Source organism: Gymnogyps californianus, chromosome 4 (assembly GCF_018139145.2).
Source record: "Gymnogyps californianus isolate 813 chromosome 4, ASM1813914v2, whole genome shotgun sequence".
Taxonomy (NCBI): domain Eukaryota; kingdom Metazoa; phylum Chordata; class Aves; order Accipitriformes; family Cathartidae; genus Gymnogyps; species Gymnogyps californianus.
Genome location: NC_059474.1, coordinates 65,163,389 through 65,188,875, shown reverse-complemented (window position 1 = coordinate 65,188,875; position 25,487 = coordinate 65,163,389). Strand labels below are relative to the sequence as shown.

The window sequence follows — 25,487 nt, the reverse complement described above, 5'->3', positions numbered from 1 at the left end:
TGCATGGCTTTTGCTTTACCTATTAAACTGTCTTTATCTCAACCCACGAGTTTTCTCACTTTTACACTTCCGATTCTCTCTCCCATCCCACCGGGGAGGAGTGAGCGAGCGGCTGTGTGGTGTTTAGTTGCCAGCTGGGGTTAAACCACGACAATGTGGAAACTGTATCATACAGCTAAGAAGTTAAATGTTAGAAGAATAGCATTTTGTTATTTGCTTCTGAATGTAAGAAACATTGAGAATTTTGTGCTTTTAATTTAAAGAAGTAGGACAATAATAGGAGCATGAAGATGACCATTAAGGGCATAAATAAACTTTATCACCACAGCCTAAATGCTGATGAAGCCTCACAGGAGAGGAGTAGGATACTTTGGATGGATCGTGATGGGAGTGGACATATGTTGTTGGTAATATTTTCTAAGTTTGCTGTGCCTGCTGAAGTTTCCCGGTCTGTCTAGATGATTTCTGCAGACACAATGAGGTGAAGTCTTGTCCTGGATTGCAAAGCAGGGAATTTGGGATATAAGATCCCTCTGGTACATAAACAAAACAGGAATTCTGATTTCTTAGCCTGGCATCAGTCAGAAGGAGCCTGGTGTACTCCAGCCTAAGCCCTACATAAAATTCATATGGAGAACCACCTTCTCAGAGTCCCTGCAAAGAGAAAATAATTTTTTTTTTTTCAAGGATCATGCCCTAAAGAAATCACTGCAGTAGCATCATTCAAGTCTGAGTCAAGAGTGTTTAATGGCAATCCTCAAAAAGAACAATATAAAAATGAGGAGGATCTATAGACACCAAAAATGAAGATTTTTCACTGAAAGTTTGTCTTATGAACCATGTATGGCATGGTGAATGCAAAGACCTGAAGATAAGCAAAAACCCACTCTGAACTGCATTCTTGTAGTTTGTGGGTAGACTTGGGGTAGACCAAAACTAACCCTTAGAAAGCAATCACTGACCAAATAATCTGAGTTCAGAAACAGATGTGTACAAAGAAGCCTGTTCAAACAACTAAGGAAAACATGCAGCACATACAAATCACTGGAAGCCTCCAGTCAGTTCCTGTGAAGACCAAGGATAATCGAAATTGAACACAGAATGCTAAGTACGTGGACTATAAATATCTTCCCTTCTTCCATGCGTATTGTATAGCCTAGGGCATTGGAGGCAGATGTGAACGTGAAATGAAATTCCTGCTCCTCGTCAATTTTGAACAAGTATCAGAAATAAAATTTTATCAAGGAGCTGTCATTTTTGCCATCATATCAGCTGATAACCTTGGAGCGGCACCTTTCCCCACTGCCTCGCTGGCCACCTTCTGTCATGCCTGTGTGACTAAACTTTAGCTCCTCATTTACACAGGTCCTTGAACTAGTCTTAGGAATTGTGTATTCCTTTAAATTTTAAGAGAGAAACAGAGCTTGAGCGACACAGGGACTGCTAGAGGAAATCAAAATGAGAAAACTGGCTTACTCTGAGTGAGAAAGCAGGACCTTCTCCACGTCAGGATACTGCTGCAGGGACTACTGTATACATCCAGTGTAAAAATATGAAGTCCAGTTAAGAAAATACTTATCTCAGAGACTTTGCTGTCACGTCAACAGACGTCAGATACTGCTTAAATTGTGAATTGGCTTTGCGGCCTACTGTATCAGATATCAAGGTCTCTCTCATTCAATTTAAAAATCAGAATTAACATAGTAATCTGTTTCCTTCTCTCACCATTGTGGGGACGTCTTGTGATTGCTGCTAACTGATATAAAACATGCTCCTTCCTATTACCTTGATCTCTCCCTGTCTGACTTTTTCTGATTTACACACAGACTGGATGTGCACTAGACATGTTCACATTAATTAGTACAATAGGCGCCCTGACTGGGGACTCTGAACCTCACCAGACACAAATAATGCATTCACAAGTACCATGTGTAATGCTCCACCGTAAGGTAGTATTTCTCTGAAATGTAAACCTCATGTTTGCTTCCCAGTGTAACTCCCACATCTGATTAATACTTGTCTAATATACATGCTGCAACCAAGAATGTTCTTTGAGGCTACCGTCATTGTTCTTTCTCAACTGGCATTAAAAAATAATTGCAATATATTTAAGAGACACTAGAGGGAAGCCAAGACGTCTCAACAACCCTAATAATAAAGCTTGCAGTCCTAAACGCAAAGTTAAAAACAAAAAATCCTTAACATGGTGTCGAAAATACCAGTTATACTTACTATATGTAAAGATACCAAACAAATTATTAATTTACAGCATGGCTTTGCTGTTTGTTTTTCACTGGCACTCTGCATGCTGTTCCCTCTAGGTGTTCCCTTGGTGATGCTGAGAGCCTGGGAACTTTCACAGTTGTAACACTTGACAGTAATCTCATAAACCATTCAGACAGTATGACCACTGGCTAATATACACTGTAAATATGGGTGGTGAATATGTTGGTGTGTTTTCTTCCTTATTTACTCTTTGTTACACAGTTACTCCGGTAATCTCTACTCTGGACATAATTTTTTTTTTTATTTTTTTCAGCACTCATCACACTGACAAGGCTATCAGGATGTCTTGTTCATCGCCTCTGTGTGTCCCTTCACCATTGTTACAAAAAGGACTCACTTTCACCCAGAGAACAGAGGTAAGTCAGATGCAAATATGGTCAAAACAACTGGTTTATTTTCCTGCTCTGAGCTGCAGTGATCAGGCACAGGGCTTCTTTAGGGTACCCCAAAAAGCTCTGGTCATGTGATTGACTTCCCCTTAAAGTTCCCCTTTCCCCTCTCTCAACTTCTTACTCTGCCACCCACATTTGCTCCCAAACAAGCAGCTGTTTACCCTTTTGCCATTTTCCCCAGTTTTGCTGACTTGATATCCTCATTTGGTTTTTATGATATGGGTGCCCTGGTACTTTCTACCCTGGCAATCAATTCTATTAAATTAGTACCGCTTTATTTTGCCCGTAGCGTGCTGCTGTTTCTCATCCTGCCGTCTTTTTAGAAGCGACGCAAATCAGGGTTAAGCATCAGGACATATACCTTAACATATCTGTTTATCTTCACTCCCCAGCAAGAGGGGTAACAAAAAAAAAAAACAAAACCAAAAAACATTTGATATACAAAATAAGCTGATGGTAACACAATGCCAAAAATAGCTTATTATGTTAAGTGCAAGGGAGAAAAGCCTTGATATAAAGCTTGATTGCAACAACATTTCAATTTACCAGTTTAAATACAAGACTTGCATTAAAATATTTCTTGAGATACATCTCTTGCTCTCTAAGGTGATTTTTTTAAAATTTATATACACGTATCCAGTTGTAACACTTGACAGTAGTCTCATGAAGCATTCAAAGAGTATAACTTGATAAGTACACACTGTAGATATGAGTGGTTAACGTCTGTACGATTTCTTCCTTCAAAGGTTTGTAACGTTACGTTGAGTACTAGCCTCAGACAGGTGACCAGCCACCTGATACAGTATAATACACCCAAGCCCTTCCCCAAAGTCCCACAGTCTACGCTTCCAATGCTCACTGGATCCAGATGGTGTTGCCTCTTTCTGGTCTGCGAGACTCCACTGTCAGTTCTCCAAAAGTGGAGAAAAACTGCTCCATTTCCTTCTGCAACATATCATTCCTCTTCTCTGCATCTTCCTTGGCCCGTTCTGCATTACGCATTTTGATTTCTACCATCGTGAACTTCTTCCGCTCTTGATCCAGTTCTTCATGCAGGGCCATCATTTCCGTCTCCAGAGTGAGATTTCTCTGCTCCAAGCTGCAAAACGAAATAAAAGCAGACAGCTCCTGAGCAGCATTCCTCACTCACTCAAGCTGAAATGCACACCACCACCAAATTCATACACGTGTCTTTTCATTTACAAAGCTTCGACTGAATTTTTGAGAGGTGTATCTACAAACCACGGCTTCATTGATGAACCATTCTCATAGGGCAATCTCTTTGGTACCTCCTTTAGAAAATGCCTAACAGCAGCCACTGGCAAGGTGCACAGTAGCAAACAGCTCCATCTAATTCTCCAGGAATAGGCTAAGTATTCCTTTTACTTCTGGAAGTGTTGACACCCAGCTTCTGCTGTTGCACTAGTGTCACTTACAAGGTCAGAATAATGCCCTGAATGCCTTTGTTTCACTGCTATCTCCTTTCTTCAGCTGATTTATTTGCTGTATCTATTTGCAAATATGGATCGACAATTTCAAAAAAAAATGCAATCAACATGGTTTTTGTCTAAAAAACTGACCCTATTTCAGATCTAGCTTTCCAATGGAAAGCATTAGAAATCCTAGTGGTACTAAACACACAGTCATCACGCATATTAAACGTTATAAGAAGTGCTCTACTACACTGCATACTATGCTGAAAATAGCGATGTGGGCGAAAGACCGCAATATTCTGTATGCTGCGCTTTTGCTGGCAGCTGCTGTTGCCAGTAGCTCTCACATGTTGTGATCCAGCTACGACTTGCAGTGCCAGAGGTACCAATGCAAAGGGCTGCTGTGCAACAGGGGTGAGAACAGAAGACAAGTCCTGAACAGCTTTACTGAAGAACCTTTATTACAAAGAGAGCGCATTCAGCTCTGCACTGCTGTGTGCACTAGGTAATGCTAAGCCCAGAGTTTGAGGTTATTCACTGATCATTATGGCCATCCACCCTAGCAACCTCGTTATGTGCTAGAAGAGTCTGTGCTATCTGTAGACAAAGACACAGCTCTCCCTTGCCTTCTTTAACAGGTCCGAGCTGTGAAGGAAAGGCTCAGGCAAAGCAGCAGTGCGGAGATAGGACTGTGAGCAGAGGTAACTCCCAGATGCAGCACTGTCTCAAGAGGAACGAGGACTCTGGAGAGGAGTTCCAGCAGTCTCCCAGTCCCAAAAACTACAGGTGGAATAAGCCACAGCACTGCTTTCAATGAAAGGCGATGCCCAGTTGCCCTTCTCAGTCTCTGGAGAACAGGCATCAACTAATGAAAACATTGTGAGAGCCTATTGATTTTGTTAATTAGATTCTACAGAAACTCACAAGGTTCTGGCTTTATTTTTGATGCCAATAGGATAGCATGTCACAACCATGGCAAGCAATTGCTCTTAAACAAACCCCTTTGGATCATGATATCACAAAAGCAATGTCAGAGTATGACAACACTGAAAGATGGGAGAATCAGTGGTGAGCACCCAGTGACTGCAGCTAGTGCAGATTGCTAGCAAGTCACGAGAGGGAAAACTTCTTGGATTTACTCTGCAAAAGGCAGTCAGATGGTAGAGCCAAACCGTCTTACCTTTTTATCCTTGTCTCATACTCTAATTTTTGCTTGGCCATCTCTTGCTTCAAGCTGGACACCAGGCTGTGCAAAGCACTGTGATTGTTAGTACTGTTGGCCACAAATGTTTCACTGTTATCGCTGCTGCTGGTGGCTCGGCTGCTGTGGCCCCCCACACTCCTTCTGTCACTTTTGTTCTCATAATCACCCGGGTTAGAGAGGTCTTCATGTGGTGGTCCATCCAGCACAGAGTCTTCAAAGTTACCCACATAAAAGTCCTGCTCAGGGCAGGTGGTGGTGGATGAACGACAGGAGTTGGAGTGGTCAGGGAGGGATATTTCACAAGAGGACGTTGACCAGGTGGCACTGTCCACACTCTGTTTGTCATCAGAGTTCACCATAGAGAACTGCTGGTGGACATTGTCGTAGGTGGAAAGCCTGTTGTGCTGGCCTGACTCACTCACCGATTCCTTCTGCTTGTTGTCCCTCAGTGTGACGTAGCCATTGGGCACCCAGCCCGGGGTCCGGCTGTTGAGGGTGTTGCTGTGCCCGTCTGTGCTAGAAACACCCATCCGCACACCTCCGTTCTGCACACTGTGTGTGCCCATCTTAGTCACCGGTCCTTTCAGGGACGACGTTCTCCTGGTTTGCAGGGTGCAGTTTGGTAAGGTCTGGCTCTTCTCAGGGCCCTCCACAGAGCTGCTGAAGGACCCGTTAGTGACTATGCCACTGCCTTTATTAAAAGCAGGATTTTTTTTCACCATGAGTGGTGGGCTTCTGGTGACATCTAGTTTCTGGATGCTGTTCCTGGGGCTATTTGTCTTGCTGCCTGGCAGAGTAGTCGGAGACTCATTGTCCATGCTTCCCCTTTGGGGAGACTCAGGTTTGTCCCAAGAGCAGCGTCTCACTGCAGTCTCCTTGGTGTTGTTGTTCTCTTTGTTCTGTAGCTGCCCCGCAATCGCTTTCTTTGGCATTTCATTGTTGTTGTTGCATACCTCGGGTCCCATCTGAGGGTCTGCATCCTTGGGAAACAGCTCTTCATGTTTGCTAATCATCACTGACATTAGCTGCTGGACTACTACTGTACCTGAAAGGAGACACCAAGCACATCGTCATTAATGGCCTGTTTTGTTTAGGGCATAAATATACTTTATCCATCAGATTCCACAAATACTTAGTAAACATTCAGCTTATACAAACATTTACACAATGCATCCATTTGTGTAACACCCTGAACGTTTAACACGCCTGAAATGCCTCTGGCTACCGGGCCACATCAGCACCCCCTCTTCCTTCCATCAAACCAAGCCAGCAGGCCTCACAGACCCCCTAAGAACAGGAACTTTTGCGAAGCAGCTATTATTGTGACAGTAATTGCATCCCAGGAAGACCACAGAAGGAGACAGTGAGTAGCAAAGGATAACATCATTGTAAGTGATGTGTTTCAACTCAATGTGGCGATCATTTTTAAAACCAAAGTCTTACTCTGGCACAGCACTTGTATTTAGTAGTTTAACAGAAAATGGCTAGGCAAGGGATTTGCATTGCTGAAACACAGATGTTTTAGTCTTTTGGAGCAAAACAGGACAGTACTATGACAGAATTAATTTAATGTGAATGCCTTTAACCACTCCGTGGTGAGACTATATGCAACCAGGAAAATATGCCACATTATAGCACAGTATGGAACTAATGCAGGACCACAGCTTGCTACTTGCTGTAATAAATGGCTGCCTTTCCTCCAAAGGTAGGAGCCTTTGAAGGAGCCTCCAAAGGCTACCTGGTTCCAAAGAACAACCCCTTGGTATGCACACCACTTGACTGCACTGTAATTTACACACTAGCATTTATAACTGGACTTAGGGTAATAAACTCTATTTCGTTAAGCAGAACCTCATTAAGGATTAGTAAGAATATTTCAGGAACAAGGTCAAGGTTGTTATTATAACCACCCCATTTTTAAGCTCCTAGAGAGCTTTCAGAGGCATGCTGTGCTCTTCTAATCAATAATTTCCCACTGTGCAATATCATTTCACATCAACTCTTTTGTAATATTGTAGATCTTTATACCCCCACCCTTTTAAAATACAACTGCTAAGAGCCAATTCAATGTGGGTACTCGACAACATCTTTTTTTAGTGTTCTTGTTTATTTGCTTGCTAAGGCAAAATCATACATTAGAACTATGCAGCAGGAAAATTCACTTAGTTACTCCCATGGCACATTTAGCTGTATTCCTTCCGAGAACATCAGCTGTTATGTGCAGAATCTTACTACAAACATTGCACTGTACTCTTTACCACTGCGTTTGACCAGAAAAAAATTGCCCCATGACTGGAATTCTGGAAAATCTCTCTTGAACCAAACATGAGGGTTGTTATGAAGAGGAGGAAACAAAGCAGGAAAGACTCTTCTGTTTCTCTCTCAAAATACCATGGGGACATGATGTAAGATGTGTAAACTAGGACTTCAATGACACAGTGAAGCTTATCTCTGCACCCCCATATCAGATAGTCACAGTGCATTTGAGACAAGTATGTACAGAAACCAGGGGGAAGCCACAAATGCAGATTTAAGGGTATTTGAAGCTGCACAGGTTTGATGATATTCATGCTCAGTCACAATAAACGTGCATGTAAATTGGACACCTGCTCTTGCAAACCCTTTTGAGTCAAATGCATGATCAAACCATTCTCTGTGACAATGAGAATCCAGACATTAAAGTGAAGATGATGATTAAAAACCCTTTCCATGTTAGAAGGTTTTCTGGCTTATCTGAGCTACTGTTCAGACAGCTAACCCTGGATATTCACTGCTTTCATACATAATTTGGAAACTCCATGTTTCTGTTCACAACAACATAGTCATTGTGTTAAGGATTAAAAGGAAGAAGAAGGAAACATAAGACTTCAGAAAAACAAGTAAATGAACAAAGTATATGGGGTATTGTTGTATCTGGGGAAGAGAAAAAGCATCAAACTCACAGAAAAAGAATAAATCCACATGCTCTCAAATAAACTTTGAACACTGCATTTTTGAGTTTTGGTAAAATTTCAGTGCAGGGTCTGTGTACAGCCCTAATTTCTGAGAAGGTTAAGTAAATCCTACATATTAAGAAAAAAGTGTGTGGAGGGAGAAAAGGCGTCATGTACTTTACGGAGAATTAAAGTCACAAATATTAAGCCTAGGAGGAAATTACAGGAGGAGATTGTCATGGCCATATTTTTGTCTTAATCACAGCAAAATGCTACAGCTGAACATTGCTGTAAATAACAGAATGCAGCTGACAACTTGATCACTGTTGTGCAAGAAGGTATGTAATATACCACTGCCTTGTGGGGGATTCTACATGGGTCACTGCAGTATGAACCTGTACTGACGACTTCTCATCCTTAAGAACTGCAGATAAAATGTTAACTGCACTCCAACCACACGTGCTGAATAAGGACATGCCATATTTGCAGCAAGTTTGGAGAGAAAAAGTACATTTTTAGTGAAGCTGCCAGGGCAGCACAATCTCATGCAAAGTCTGTTTGCAATTCTGCACATTTCAGTCACTTTTATAGTAACCTGCAAGATTTAACACAGAAGTTCATTCAGGTTGAAGAATTCTGTGTCTATAAAACAGATGTATGGAACTTACTGCACATACTACATGGACTGGTATGTACTGTTAATAAACCTAAAGACATTCCTTGTTTCTATTACAAGCTATGTACAGTAAGCTCACCTTCCATGATGGTCAGAGGATCTTCCACTTTGGGGCGAAGGATGTTGGGGCCAAAAACGGTAGCCAGATTTTGCACACTCATTTTGTTTACACCTGAATAAGACTGGACTTCATCAAGGAATCTGTGGGGAAGAAAGAGGCCTTTAAGGAACATGTAAAAAGGAGAAAAAAAACCCAACAAAAAAGTCAAAGCATGTGATCGTTTCTTAACATAGTTCAAGTACTCCTTTCCAAATCCTTATGGAACATCGTGAAAGCTCAAGGCTCTTCTCCTCAAATTCTTCAGATTTTCTTCAAAATGATACATTGATAACAAAATTTAAATCTCAATCTGGACTGACTATAAGATAACTCTGTTGAAGATGGTAACTTTCTCCAGCATAATTAATCATGTACGTGGCTCATAAAATATCCTCAAAATGCAAACTGTCAATTAAAACAAAAGAGGTTTATATTCTTTTAAAAATGTTTTTTTATGCTGGCAACTTACTATAAGTTCACAAGTTGCAACTGTGTAAGACGTTTTTTAAGATCTTAGATGTATCCACGAAACTATTCTATATACTACAAGACATAGACAGTTTTCAAGGATACCATGCTTCAGGAGTGCACAGCCAAGGCCAATAACTGCAGTTAGAAATGGGAAAACCAGGGTCCTATAAAGAGGACAGAATATATTAACTTCTACCTTCTTGCATTTCTTGCTCAGTGCGGCCTGCTTATGAAAGGAAAGTCATAACTGTGCACCTTGATAGAGCAAATTAGTAATTAGTCACGCAGTAAACCTGTATTTTTAGTGCATTCACTTAAGTTCACCCATCCTCCGACTGTGAGTAATGCTTTTCCTTCAGGGCACATACACAGACAGGCTTGTCTGTCAGCTCACAGTTATAAATACCATGGTGATATTCTTGCAAGAGCACTTACCTACAGATATATTTCAGCAGATTATAATTGACAGCTGGCAGGCTCTTCACTTGCTTCACCAGTTCTTTCAGGCCCTTTAAGTGGTTTAAGAAAAAAAAAAAAAAAAAAAAAAAAAGAGTGGGGAGGCACAGTTTCTTAGTATTTTACCAGAGATTCAAAAAAATGTCAGCAATTCCAATTGCAAGACAATAAACACATCGTTGAAACTGCAGCGTTAAATGCTATATACAAGCTGCCATCAGGAACAGCTTGTAGAACCCATTTTGGATGGGGAAAGCTATATTTGGCTAACAAGGATTAGCTCTGGATAAAAATAAACAAGTAAATAAATAACTTGGTTTCATCCTGTCTTTCCCTTCTTTTTCACTCTTTCTTTTTTTGACCAGCAGCTCCGTTCCTCCTCCTGCTGATAACAAGGGTGAGGCTTCCAGGAACAGTTCGGGTTTGAACTAGTTGGCATTTTCATATGAGAAACTATTTGGGTATTTTACCCAGTTCTGGTCCATTCTAGATTCAGACCAATACACAGTTACTTCAGTTTGTGCCCACCCTGGGAATGGGACAAGCAGAATATCACACACTATTTTCAGTGCCCTGTGGAAACAGACCCTGGCTCCTTACCAACCAGTGCCTTTAGACTCTTTCCAAACTGGGGTTTTGGTACTTCGCCAGCATCACTGGGGTTTTGATTACAATACGTTATGAAAACAAATGCAAATTAAATGGGTGGACCATGATAGTGCACAAGTTTGCTGGGTGTGGGCTAAGAAAGGAGACAAGATGCACAGCTCTCTCCCTGAACAGTGACTGCACTTTTAACTTCTGCATGGAGAAAGATCAACTGAAAATCTAGTCAGACAGCCTTATAGCTGGACTGCTAAGCCACCATAAAGAGCACCGAAGTGGCTCACCACCTATAGTACTGATTTTTCACAAACTGCCAGCACCAACTCCAGCACCAAAAGGCCACTGTAATTTGAATCTTGCTTTCAAAATGAATTAAGTACTTCGTGGCATAGTTGCAGAGGAACTACATAAATACACTCTGGACTAAGCCACTATAAAATGACTAAAAATTTAATCTGAAAATGAATATCACTGCAAGTATAAACTGCATGATGACTAACTGTGGAGCTGTCAGGTGGCTTTACGTTGGAGCTAGCAATGGTTAGAGACATATGCAACACGCACAAGCAAATAGCTGCAACTTTAGCTCTGCGGATCCCCTGCCATAGCTTGTGCGAAGCACAGCTCAAATTAAACCAGCCAAACAGCCTACTCCCACCTTTTGTGAGCAGCTGACAAAAATTTGCACCTTGTAGCAAGCTGTAAAGGACAGCAAAGAAACCAGTCTGATTTCAGTGGGTGTAAGAGATTTTGACCACAGAAGACAGTTTGCCACAGATCTTTCTTCCCCCCCATTCCATCAGATGAAAACAACTACCACCTCTGCTGTTGGTAGTCATCAACTGAAGGCTCAGAAAGGAGATGGTCTCTCAGTTAGAAAAGAGGGGCTCCTACTCATCTTAATTAATTAGAAGATTAGGTAGGAGGGGTTCCAGTTCTAGCAGGATTTGAAACGTCAAAAAGGAATTAAACAGAAATAACCACCTTAGAAAGTTAGGGGAGTAGATTGAAATCAACAGAATGAGCCTACTGGTATTTACTTTGAAAAGAAAAGATCAGGGTTGACCTCATTACCCATAAGCACCCAGAACAATATAGAAACAAGCACTTAGTTTCTTATGTCTTCAGACTAATATATAGTAGGCCCATGCCACTGCAGGGCACATATTATCAGTCAGAACCCTTATTTTGCTCATCTGTGTTATGCTGTTTTAAGAGAGTCTGGAAGGTGGCCCGCTTCCAGTGGCCCGCTTCCATCTTTTTGAGGCCTTCCGATTCAATGACAGGCAATGAATAGAGTCTGTTGGCCTTCAATCAAAAGTCAGTAAAAGTTGGCATCCTGACGTTTAGAAGAAAATGACCTGATTTAATGGCAAGAGTTGGACAGCAACTACCAAGACCCTTCCTTTTACAGTTCAGAATGATAATCCATGAAAATATGTCTCTTCCATGCAAAATAGAAGCTATTGACCACAATGATGTTTACTTGAACTGGATTCAGTGACATGCAATAAATACAGCTAAGGTTATGCTATGTGCCTTTATTTAGACTTCCAGATGACCTAAATGGCAACAATTTTCATATAAAAACAGCCTCAATTAATAGATGCACATCTTAAATTAGGATAGGTAATCACCAGCTTCTCTCCTCCTCAAAATCAGAACAGGTTATAACGTGCCAGCCTTTTATGTTATCCTACTCAAGTTGCCAACTCACCGTTTCTTCCTCCTTGCTGAGCATTTTGGCACAGGAAAGAAAATCGTCGTATTTTGCGTATGGTATGACTGGTTCTGGGAGTTCCCGTAGGTACAGCTTAAGCAGTGATGCCACCGTGTGCACATCTGTATTGCTGTTGGGTTGGAATACAAGAAGTCATTACTGTGAATCAGGATAATACTGAGAGATTTGACAGGCTACAAACTGCCACTTAACTTTTCCATTGTCACCCCAGATTTTACTCATCAGCAGTATATACATTTATAGATCATATCTGTAATTTGGTTTTTTGGGGGTTTTTTTGTCCTATAAAGAACGTAGGATACCTGCAAGCAAGAGTCTGTCAACTCTGCTGATTTATTGCTATAAATAATTACACATAGGGCCCTATTTGCAGGCACAGGTATTGAGAAGATCCTGGCTCTCACTGACAGGCATCTCACATCAGGCATGCAAAATCCATCTTCACTGATGCTTTTCATTTTCACCTGAGCCAGAAACCAGGCATTATATTTACACAGTGGGGTTTACTCTCCTACCAGAGATGGCCCCAGCTCCCAAAACATGCCCAGCACGTCTCAATTCCACTGTATCACCATCTCCTCTGGTATCAGTATTAAGTAAGGAAGTTTTAAAGGAGACCATATATACCACAGGTGTTTAGTTGAAACTTCCCCATCTGAATTACAGTTCTTTCCCTGGCATGCATCTTTTTCCTATGGGCTCCCACAAAATGACTACTGTGCCTTTTAGCTGTACCGTTACACCGAAAACCTGTATATACTTTACACACAGAACCGTAAATCCATGGGAAATGAGTTTTAGCTCTATCCTGTACCGAGTAAGCTAAGGCGTTGCAAGTCACCAAACTTAGAAAATGTCTAAGTGCTAGCACAACAGGTAACATTATAGGGCTGACAGTCAAAGACCTGGTATGACATATGCTTTCTCATAATTACATTTGCAGAAACTTATCCAAACTTTTTTTGGATACAGCCTAGGCTGTTTATCAGGCATACTAGAGGTAAGAAGATGGGGAGAAAGATCAAAATCACAAGTTCAGAGTATGCAGTAAAACTTGCTTAAATGTTTCTGTGGTGTGTAAAGTTATGTTGTGGTAACTTAGGGGTACTTCTCTGAAAGAAAATAGAAAAAGATAAAAACTACAAGTTAGCATGAAGAAATCTGTCTCGTGTTACTTCTGACTCCATCTCTGGGTTTAGCTGCTCAGGCATTTATTTAAATCCTTACTGGAATGTTCTACATGCTTTCCCTGGTTCAGACAGAGAGATGTACTGCAAGCTGATCTCTTTCCCTCTGACTTGTGAAAAATAAAAAACCCAGATACTAAATTATGCTAATTTCATTCATAAGAAACAGAAAATGTATAGACATTTCTACAATGTGCATTATTGTGTATTTTCTTTTTCTTTGAAGACTTCACACTTGGAACGTTTTTTAAACTCAGTCTCTCAAAGGGAACCACCTGTATTTAATGCACATAAGCTTTGCCAGAGGTATGTTAATCATTATTTCGGAATGATCTGTTAAAACAATAATGGCTTTTACTAAGTTAACTCTTAACAAGAATGATGGGAACATCCTTAGATTAATGTTGTATGATATGAGCAATCTAAGTCAAAACACAAGAAGAGAAATGATAAAGCACTGTATATATTTAAATGTTAAGCACAACCACCCTACTTGAAATAAATTCCCAGAAAACATTTCTATTTCAATCATGAATAATTTCCAGCCAAAATTCCAAAAAATGTTTTCTAGAGAAACCCTATAAACAAAGCACTAACACAAATCTGCATTTTTAAGGAAGGTTCAAATTCTAATCCCTTGATTGCAACCCTCTACTTGTAGACTGGCTTGGATCCGAAACGGGAATCCTGTGTTTACCCAGCCCTGCTCCTCAGATGCATATATAACATATGTAAGGAACAGTACTATACATGAAACTAGATATAGTTGTACTATGTTATGAGATTTCAAATGCTAGCTCAGATTTGGCCTCTAACCTTTGCCCTCTACCTATCCCCAATCCAGATGCAAACTAAGTGAACTGAAGCTCTTCTTGACATCCTGGCTAACAAAATTCTTTACAGACTGCACAACCCAAGGGCTTAAAACCCAGACCCCAATAATCTCTCAGGTAGTTGCTTACACATCTTGTTGCCACTGGTGCTAGTTTTTAGAGCACAACCATGGCATGCATGCGTAGGCAGTTGCCACTATTCAGCCTTATCCAAGAAGCAAATTTTACAGAGAGATCTTCAGTTTCCTAAGTTGCCAGTGCATCAGGAAAGCAAAAAGCAAATACAGAGGGAAAGATTTTTGCTAGTTAGACTCTGAAGGAGAGCAGCAGCCACCGAGAGCAGATGTGAACTGGCAGCCTTACGACAGCGCCCTACATTGCAGCATGAAAGGGAGCACAGGCCATCAATCTGCAGAGAATTTAACTCTGATTGCTTGGCATTGATGGTCTTTCTGAAGATGTTATTATTACTACTTTTATTATTTAAACAAGGAAACTCCCCAGGCCTTGCTGAAGAACTGAAACACATCTTTTCAGAGACTATTTGCATAAAACTAGGGAGGCCTTTCCAAAATACAAGATTCAAACAGGTTGAGTGAGAAATTGCTGAAGAACAATTAAAAGTTAGCACACAGGTCTCCCAGTGAGGGGATTAAGCAATATCATCTTCCCTTCTTTGTACTGCCAGGATCATGCTTCGTGTAGTACATAAGAATAATTTTACACCAGTCCCTTGGTGTGACGTGGAATACTTGCTCCTTGAGGGCACAGCAGATGGAGGATAAAAAGGCTGAGGAAGGGGACAAAAGACCTGAAAACTGATGCAATTTATAAACTTTATCCTTTCAGTGTGAAGTACTGATAGACTATCACTGCAAAGGGTTAGTTGAGTGCTAAAAACTGTAGCTCTACCGAGGAAGAACTGAGAGAGAAATGGAAAGGCAGGATGTCAAAGAGCGAGCAAACAATAAGAAGTCTTTGTGTTCTCAAACTAACCTCCTGAAGTACATGCTGTATCTGAGCCTACAGAGAGGTGCTTTCTGAGCTGGGGTTAGAAACCCAGGTCCCAAATTAGTAGATGGGGATACATCTGCAATTTAAAAAAAATTTTTTTTTTTTTTTTTCAAATTTGCTTCTGCTGACCAAATGCTAAGGCAATACCGCAGACTGCCACAAGATGGTGGGATTGCAAAATAAAATCTTGGAAAATTTGTTTTGTTACCTTTTTTTTCCTAAACTGTACTGGAACACTGCTTAATCTATCTATACAGAAATTACCATACAGATTTTGGCAGCATAAACAAACATACATACACACACATACTGCCTGCAAAGCTCTTTAAGAACTGGATTTTTTAATTCTGTTTAGCAACAGTTAGATAAAACCTAGAAACTTTCTTCTTTCAATGTAAATATTGGTATTAAAAAAGTCAATATTTTTATAATAAAGGAACTAAAAGAGTGTTTCATATAAGCTGAGACCTGTTTAGACCTTGCAGTCTAGTATTTTTTTTTCACCTTTTGTTTTAAAATACAGAGGAAAACTTAAAAATGGCAGACTCCAGTTTTAACCCATCTGTATTTTAGGTATTTCAATCCACAAATACCATTAAGCGCATTTCAGCCACAGAGGAGAGCTGTGAGTTTCAAAGGAGTGCTGAACTGCAAGCTCTCTTGAGGATCTGGAGCATTTATTTTCCTTTCCGGTCTGCAGCATTCTATCCACAGTCTAAGTCAACCAACAGCATTTATAAATCTGCCTTGAGGCCATTTGTGTAGTTTGTAAGACATGGATCTTTCCAGGGCCTGTGGAGGATCTTTTCCTCCTGGACTTTTTCCAGCTACAACTGATCAGCTTAAGACAAGACAGTATTTCCCCCTTCAAACCTGGCCTTGCTTATATTCTAGGACCATTACAGCTACAGAAACTTAATGATTATACCTATCTCAGTATTTCTTTTGCTATCTGACAGTGTAATATCAAAGTGTTCCATGATTACAAAGTCATAATTAACATGATTAAAAGTATTCATTAACAAGTATTAAAATAGAGTATGCCAATTCCAGCAGAAAATCCTCTGTTATCTAAATTGGAACAACCCTCATTAATTGAGGCAGACGTTCTCCAAGTGCACAATGAATAATTACAAGCTTGAAATGGGAATGACAAAGCACGAAGCAGAAAATTGAATGCAACACAAAAAGCATCAGCAAGCTGAGAAACAGTCTATTTCAGCATGTTGTGCTGCAAAGTCTGAGAAAGTAGCAATGTTTTAGTGAGGTAAGTAATCTGCTTTACTTGTTGATATGTTTCCAAAAGAGCATCTCCCACTCCACCACTGTCCATGCAAAGGCATTACAAATGCAAATGCACCACAGCCTCTCCTTAGTCATCAGACTACACATATTCAAAGCCCCATTCATCTGAACTTTGTCATTAATATCCCTCATAGCATTGCTGTTTTGACAGCACTTTCCTTTGTGATACCACAGACACTGTGTAAGTGGCTGTCAGACCAATTACACCGCCTGGAGTTTTTCACCCTCTCTACCACAAACAAAAGTTACTGAAGCCCAGCAGGTCACCAGAAATCCACGCATAACCCTCACACTCGGACAAGCAGAAAGCGTGTTCAGAGAGTCGGAGTCAGTGCCTCAGAGCACAAAGCCAACAAGCTCCTCGTAAACTCTCAGAGAGGAAATATTAACAGGGCAAGGTCACATTACAAAAAGATTAATGCTGTGCCAAAAATAGCTCTAGATCATGATGACACATAAACAGTTTGCATAAAGAACAAACAGTAGGGAACAACAAGCTGTGAGGCTATAATTCAATTTAGGAGTTTTGTTAATAAAATGAAGGAGAACAGTACAGTTCAAACAGTTTGTGTATCAGTACCTCCTGGAATTACTAGAATTACAGCTCCATCATTTCAGATATGTCACAGATCACAATCCTGGAAACAGTGTGTCTCCCTCACCAACATATCCTGTACCCACCACCACATTTGCTGACTGTGGCCCTGCTTAGCTGCATTCAGGTCTGCAGAGCAGCTCTCAGACCAGTATAGATGTTTTCCTGACATGGGAGGATGAGTGCATAACTGGCTGCCCAGTGTGTACCTTTGCTGCCAGTCTGCAGAAAACTTAAGTCAGATGCTAGAGCCCATGATAAACCAGTGATGAAACACTGAGTAAGTAACATCAAGGGAATATTACAAATGTGCACAACTATGTATAGAGAGAATCAGAGCATTGTTACTGCTGAGAAGCCAGTACCCAGAGGCTAGGAGGGCAAAGCCTGTGTTCAGTAATGTTATGGTGAATCAGGAGTGGTTTGACTGATTTTGGGAGTCAGGCTTTGGTCCAGAAATTCAAAGGTCAGGTCAAATGCATAACATAACTGGTTGAATGTCCTATGTGATTTTTGTTCCTCTCTGTAGGTATCTTCAAAGCATTACTCTCTCTATAATTTTCCCCTATAACGCATATCTAGTACAAGCAGTACCATGCCTAATCTAAGTACTAGCTGAAATTTTGCCTACAACTTATGAAACATACATGAAAGCATTTACCATTTTAAGCCCTGAGCTGTCTGTCCTCCTTGCTGCCACAAGAGCCTGGCTCTACTTTAAGTTAACACTGATCTCAATTCTTATTTTTTTGTTTAGACAGAGAAAAAACCAGACATGTATTCTGCTCCTTTGTCCTTGTGCTCATGATTTTTACAATCCATGCTACCTTCCAGGGACCCATTCAGGGGAGTAGGCACCGCAAGGAATACTGAAGATTGACAGACTCTATTTCCAAGTTAGACATCCACTTCAGTAATTATAACAGCAGGCAATTCATTCAGATTGGAGAGTGATGCTTTAAAAGCAGCAAGGAAGACAGCAATTTAGGACAGACAAATGAAAAGACAAACTCTATGGAAGGATGTTAAAAATTACTTAGAAAAATATAGATCCTTGAAGAGAGACACAAGTGCTTTCAGGTAAGGTGGGCAGAGGCCTAAGAAACAGACGGATTCCCACCAGGAAAAAGATCAACCAGCTCCAGTGAATATGCTGCTAAATTATTTTATCATTTGATAAGTTGTTCAGAAAGGCTGTTAAGTTACTGCAAGATTTTGCAGAGATTGCAAGTATATATAAAACATGGAAAACCACCACAAATAAACTACCTGTTCTTGTTTACTGGAAGAGAAAGCCACAAATCTTGCAACCCTAAGTAAGGATGCTTTAAAAAACACATTCTCAGACCTTCCACACAGTAACAAAACGTCATCCTTTCTTAAAGATGACCACGGCCATCTAAGAAGTCATTTGTCATTGGCAAGTGAAATACATGGCTGCTCTTTTTTTTTTTTTTTTTTTTTTAAATCACAGCTGACACACTAACTCCATTTCTGAAACCGAGATTCACGCGAAGCAACTACAAATGTTCATTCACTGCCAATAACTAAAAACACACTCTCCTACAGCAGGACAGCAATTAAACTGATTTAATGACCCTTGCATCATGCTAGAAATGTGTCTCCTAACGTGTATTTAATTGCTAGACTAGGTCTTTAAGTCGTGCCATATGCAGAAGTTACTTCTGCTAGCTGGTTAGAAAGAGGGCTAGAATTAGAAAGGACGTGGAAGTGGCTCCAGAGGCATAACTGATGAGCAGATTGTGAGGATCAGGGAAGGAAGCCTGGAACAGGCAGAAACGAACAGGAATTTTCACAGGCCTAAGGCCATTTGTGTTTGGCAGGAACCAGCTTTCTAGTAAAGACTTCATTTCACATTAAAAATGTTTTGTTTAGGGATGACTGCACTTTCCCACTAGGAAGGGAATAAAGCCCCTTCCTCGTGGGGAATTATCTGCTCCTGAACAAAGAAATTCTTACGGACAGGCTTGTATTTGGAAAACAAAAGAACAATTTTCATTCCCCAAGTCAATGTCTAGTTGGAGTCTGTACAGTGCCACTGCAGACTGCAACCCCACTGATACAGGTCCAATTTCTTGCAATCACCAAAATTTTAAAACATTGTCTCTGGAGGAGAATAAGAATGGTGCCTGTGCTCCTTCTCAACTTGAGGATATTACATTACTACCATCCTCATTATTGTCTTATTTTGCTTCAACAATCCCAGTGATTAAATGCACAGGAACATACCAGTTCTACATTCTGGATTATTTGGCTCCAGTAAATAATAGCATTTGCCAGCTATCACATACTGCCATTTACTCTTTTCTCAGCTGATTGCAATGGTGACTAGAGCAGTAAGTAATATTTTGTCCTATAACGTACTGCATTCTTCTTTAGAGGAATTCATACCCATAAAAGAATGCAATAGGGATTTTGTTTTGCTAAATATGCTTTTATGTGCTTTCCTTCTCTCTTGTGCATACACACAAACGCAGGCACATGAGCTACGTAACTTTAAACTCTTCTGAACTACTTGACTATATACATTAAAGATAGTAGTTACGAAAATCCAAGTCACATACTTCAATCCATCACATAAGTATTAATATTTGTTTCAGTGATATTTCAAATATTTTTTTCTCCCTGAGGAATCTTAACTCTCATGTCATCTAGTAGTAATTGTGATGAACAGTAGATGGAAACCGGTAATATAAAAAGAGAAATCCAATTTTGTACCCCTTCCAGGTAAAAACTGTAGAACAAACCCTTATGTTATTTTCCTTATGCAGTGCCATATTCGCTATGCTAATTTTACAGAACAAATAGTCATAATCCACTTTGTATCATTACAAATGTATGATTTGTAAAGGAGCTGAGGGACTTTAAAATATAAACCACACAAGCAGAGAGAAGAAAATACCCCAAGGGCAAGCAAAATGGATTCCCCAGAGGGGACAATTTTACACAGAGGTGGAGCTGTACTGGAAATACCAAGGATATTTTAAATAGTAGCAAGCATGAGTGATTGCCTAATTGCACTGTTAGTTCCTTAAAGCAGATTTCACAATACGTGCAGATACATACAGAGGGAGTGAGGTATTTATTGATTTTTGTTTTTAAACTGACATACAATTTTCAGTTGGTTTTTTTTCTTCACACAAAAAGCCTCAGCAGTTTTCAGTTGTAGCAGCTCTACCTCCCCTTTCCAAGACTGCAAGAAATGCTGATGTTCCAGTTTTCTTGGTAGGGGGGCTGGGGTATTGGATGTTTCAGATCAGATACTGGGTTTTCTCATTCTGTAAGTTTCAGAAATTTCAAATACTGGTTCCATTCTCATACATATAGCTCACGATTCTTCAGCAACATCTTATCCAACTATAAGATCAAGATCAAATTAATACATGAAGGTTTTTGCCACTCTCCGACTTGTTCTGTATTCACTCTGCGTTTTTATAACTGACTTCAGTATCGGAACATCCAGCTGCTAACTCACGTGAGAGCTACCATTTGTCAAATATGTCTTATGTTTCAAAACATGGTTGCATTTTCTTTTGAACAAAGCTATTTTACTACTTCTTTCAAATGTGCCACATTTATTCTGCTTGCTTTCGTTCTGTGGTCTTCTTTGGCAAAGGGGTGTGGATAGGAATGCAAGAGGGGAGAAGGGCAGGGTCTCCACAGAACCGTGGACAGCAGCCGAACTCTGGGCAAAAGAGCAGATCTGTGCCTTTGAACTCCATCTCCCAATGGCTGTAAGGTGTTTTAAGATGGTGGAACCATCTTAAAACAGAGATGACATTTTAAAGGAGTACTAGTCATGGCTGTACAATCTTATCTTTGTTTTTGCTTTTAATTCTACAAGTTATGTATTTTACTGAATTAGCTAAGAAAGCATAAAGAGGAGAAGGATTATTTAATAATAATTTCTCACACAAACATATACACAAGCCTACACAGACATTTCAAAGCATCTTCACTTGTTCTAAAGTCTTTGTTGGACTTATGTGCACTTATACACAGAAAAAATGTCAGTATGAAAAATGGCAAACTCCTCAAACATCAGTTCTTTGTATTAGTTCCAACACTGATGACAGCAGCTAGTCTTTCTCCCAGTTAGAGTCAGTGACCTGGCACTGCTACGGAAGCATGACCTGGATTCCATTGTGTTTCATGCCCCATCAGCAAAACCGTCAGCTCAGCTCTAACAGCAAAAATCTTTATTATTGTCGACGTATGAGAACAGGCAAAATGTAAATTAATAAACAAAACCTAGGTAGGTTTTGCACTACCGGACTTTTGACTAATAACAACATATAATTACAGATTAAACACAGTGGATGTGGAGGTTCATGAAAGAAAATAAGCATGGACCCCTAACACATATTTTTTTTTTCTTTTCTCTACAGCAACTTTTCATATTGTGGCCACTTTCCAAGAGCTCAACTTGCCAAGCAGGTTGCATCAAACCTGGAGACCATGCTGCTGTTCAGCACAATGAAAAGAAAAGTTACCCCAAAACAAGGTAATCACATAGGCACTCTATAAACACTGTGAAATGAACTTCACCTCAAAAGTTTACAAATGGAACAAAAGGTTGGAGGAAAAAAGTAGATGCCTAATGGAAACAATAGCAGAGATCAGAAGAGAATATATGTCTGCCTGACTTCTAGACTATTGCTACACCTAAATCATACCTCTCCAAACTCAAATGTGAAAAAGTAAACAGAAAAATTACCCTTCACAACGAGACATGCAGACATACAAGGTCAGTGTTCTATAAATTCTCAGCTTCAGAAGCAGAACTGCAGGACCAGCGATTTATAGGCAACTCCTGCTGATGTTTCTAATTGCTATAGTAGAGATTATGTGCCTTCTTCACAGCAGTAGCATGCAAAATCTCTTCTCCACTTCATCTGCTAAAGCTCAGTTAGCGTGCCTGTTCCTGGGGCTCATTAGTGTGTGCTACAGATGTTGCTAGATAACCTTGCAAAAAAAAATAAAAAAAAATTAAAAAAAAATTATGCGTCTGAGCCCTGGTCTCATTTGTTCTGAATAGATAGAATTTGTGCACCTCTTTCAAGCTGTATCTCTCAGTGGGGTGTTCAGTACATCGTCTTCCTGGAGTCTGGGGGTGGCTTGTTTTCTTAAGCATTTCCTCCACAATTATTTGGCTTACAGGCACGGAAAAAATAACCTTTTGTTTCTACCATTCGCCTACTTATACCTCTGGTAGAGGTTGTGCCAGAGACATGACCAGTAATATTTATCTTAATGTCCAAGTAAGGAAAACATACCCAATGGATGCTTCTTTACCATTTTTAAATAAGTTACACAGTATTTGAACAGTCAGTGAGTATGCCACAAACATTTATCAGCTAACACTGTCACTTCCCACAGTCCTCTGGCTCCTTAAAGCTACTTTCTGGTCAATTATCCTAACTCTCACCTTCCGATGAGAAACTAATAAGCCTCATAGGAAGAAAATTCACTTTTCTTTTCCAGAGCATTATAAATTCTTGACATTTCTTAAAGTGAGGGTCAGGACTGAAGAAACTGCTGGAGATAAAACAGCATTACAGATGTCTGCCTTCTGTGCATCTGTGGGGAGGGAAATGATTTCCAGCAATCATGTTCATATCATGGCATGTTTTTGCACTAAAAGATCAAGCTATGCTTTTCTTCCTGTTACTTGCATTGCTATCAGTCAAAGGTCCCACAAAATAAATGTAACCTGCCTCTTCCTCCTAATTCACATTAGACTCTCAGTTGGAGTGAAGTATCCCGATTCCATTTTGGAGGTGTGTTACAGATGTCACTTAGGGCACACACTGAGGACAACCACTATTTAACAGTCTCTTGAATTGGAATTTCATTACCATCGTATTAATTCTGATCAGAGTTAAAAAGGCTATGTGGCATTCATAATCCACTGGTTCTGTTTCTCTGATTGCACACTCTGAATATGTGGACTACTGCTATCCATGCTTATAGGAGGAGAGCTGAACTTGCACAAAAAATTAATCTGACAAAAGGCTGAAGTCATACACAGCTGTGTGAACAGGACTGGGTTCTTCCCTGGCCCAGAAAATTCTCATTAGCTTTGAAAAACTGTATAAATATTGGAATACAAATTGGACTTGGACCCTCAAAACCACGTAGATTTGTTGTTATGGTCACAGCAACTTTTATTTTAAGACCAAAGGCCCAAAATTATAAAGGAATACCTAAAAGTAGACTTCCCTTCCAGTCAGTTTTATAGGTAACAGAATATATTGAAATTAGTGATAAGAGAAATTCTTCCTTTGTGGAACTGACTTAATGCCAGCATCACCACTGTATTTCAAATGATACTAAGATCAAGGCAATCCAGATATTTTTGATTAAGTCAAACCATTAGCAATACTTTTCCTAACCAGCTTTTCACAAATGGAAATTCTCCAGAAACGCTTTGAAATCAGACACCAAAGTCAGAAAAAAAAGAAGACATTTTAGAGTGATAATAGGAAACATACAGAAAAACCTACAAAAACATGTCATTCTATCTGTTGCTGCCACATGTTTTACAGCCCCATGGGTCAGTACAGTACAGCGGATCGTGTCCTGTCTCGGCTTCAGGGAGTCGGGGACAGCTGGAGGATTTTACCTGTCAAAAGAAGGCTTCTCTCCACAGTCAAAGGCATCCTGTAACTCCTTCACAAGATTAGCCTGCCCAGGCAGTCGAAAAAGGCCTTCTTCCTTTAGCCCCCGTTCTCGGATAAAATCCACGCACTGTTCCACCAACATAGGAGCCAGGTGGTTCCCATATCGCTTTTCGTATCGGACAGTATCTTCCAGCTTCTGGCCAAAAATACCTGCATGAAAAAGAGATGTGGCTTGGTTGAGACTCATAAAAACATTTGAGGAGCCCGCGTGTTCCATTACAATCCACGCAATTTACAGGTCATTTAAATACACAGACAATTAACCTACTCCTTTTTTAGGAATAAAATGCTCCATTTCACCTTTGATACTCTCATGGAAATACAATGCTGACATATTTTACAACAATGCTCAAAAACACTATTTGAAATAAAATACTGTAAATGATTTTTCAGACCATAAGCACAGAAAACATAGGAATAATACAAACGGGATTTTCCATCACAAAACTTCTGATTCAAAAGTGATACACATCTTCATCTTCTTGGTTCATGCCTAATTATCTATAAAAAACTAAGTAGTTCCTGTATCAGTTTCAATGGCATATAAACATTACCTTTACATATGGAGGGCAAAAGATTTATAAATGTAACTCAGGTTTTCATTCCTACTAAACCAAATTATTAATTAAGTTTTCCCACATAACCAAAAACCATTCCTATAACGTATTACCAATTGCATTATCACTGTCTGCTTTAGCAACAATAAATTTTGTGTATGAAAAAAGATCCTGACATGAAAGGTGAAATATGTCAGACGAACTGCAGGAAACCTGCATTCGTACTTAACCTCAGAAGAACATGGAGTTTTTTTGACAGAATTGACTTCAGCCCTGATCTGAGGATATCATCGCTACCACTGGAGAGACAGCTACTCTTCATAACTTACTTTGCCTTTCCCTTTCAAACTGCAGAGCCAGCCATCATAGACAGCATCACAATAATGTTCAGGCATGTCATCTGTGATGGAAGCTCTCTCTTGAGACCACCATTTGTTGAATAGTATTGGGGCTCAAGCGAGGCAATTCAATTTCTGTATATAGCAAGACAATGAATAGTTCTAAGGCAGTCATGATCAGAAACTAAAAACCAAATAACTACCTATGCTTAGAAGGCTCCTTTTCCGATTATATACACTATAAAGTGGAAAAAACCAAAAAGCAGTAAGTCAAATTGTGCCCTTCACTGAGCACACAGTTCCTACTGGTTTAAAAATATTCAACAAGGAGAACAGAGTTGTTTTGGTTTGCTTTTTCTAAAGAAAGCCCAAAGTTGAGCTAGTCAGCTTTTGCTTTTGGCCCAAGAACTTCATTCACCTATAAATTACAATTACATGAACAAGTAACCACAAGCTAAGGTAGCATTCAGATTGAAGCATCCTTCAGGGTAACCTTCAATGTGTACATTTTTCCTCCAACAAAAGAAAGATAACTCACACGTCAGTTGTAGGGGGGCAAGTTGCCTTGCATATGCTCCAGAACATTATGGCAAGTGGGTGGCAAGCTGTCAGTTGCCCATACTGAAGGTCTGGGGTTTGCATTTAAGTACAATTAT

At 40.0% G+C, this 25,487-nt stretch overlaps 1 protein-coding gene across 9 annotated transcripts in view; it reads right to left on the bottom strand.

Moving 5' to 3' along the window:
• Positions 1 to 735: 735 nt before the first annotated feature.
• Positions 736 to 25,487, bottom strand: part of ARHGAP24 (Rho GTPase activating protein 24) — a 259,411-nt gene continuing 234,659 nt past the window's right edge. For all 9 annotated transcript variants that reach the window (XM_050895326.1, XM_050895327.1, XM_050895329.1 and 6 more), the window contains 6 exons: positions 23,879 to 24,086; positions 12,275 to 12,407; positions 9,931 to 10,004; positions 9,004 to 9,125; positions 5,292 to 6,360; positions 736 to 3,777 (listed from right to left, as the gene is read on the bottom strand). In XM_050895326.1, the coding sequence (XP_050751283.1) occupies positions 3,534 to 3,777; positions 5,292 to 6,360; positions 9,004 to 9,125; positions 9,931 to 10,004; positions 12,275 to 12,407; positions 23,879 to 24,086 (1,850 nt within the window). In that variant the 3' untranslated portion in view covers positions 736 to 3,533. The remainder of the gene's footprint in view (positions 3,778 to 5,291; positions 6,361 to 9,003; positions 9,126 to 9,930; positions 10,005 to 12,274; positions 12,408 to 23,878; positions 24,087 to 25,487) is intronic.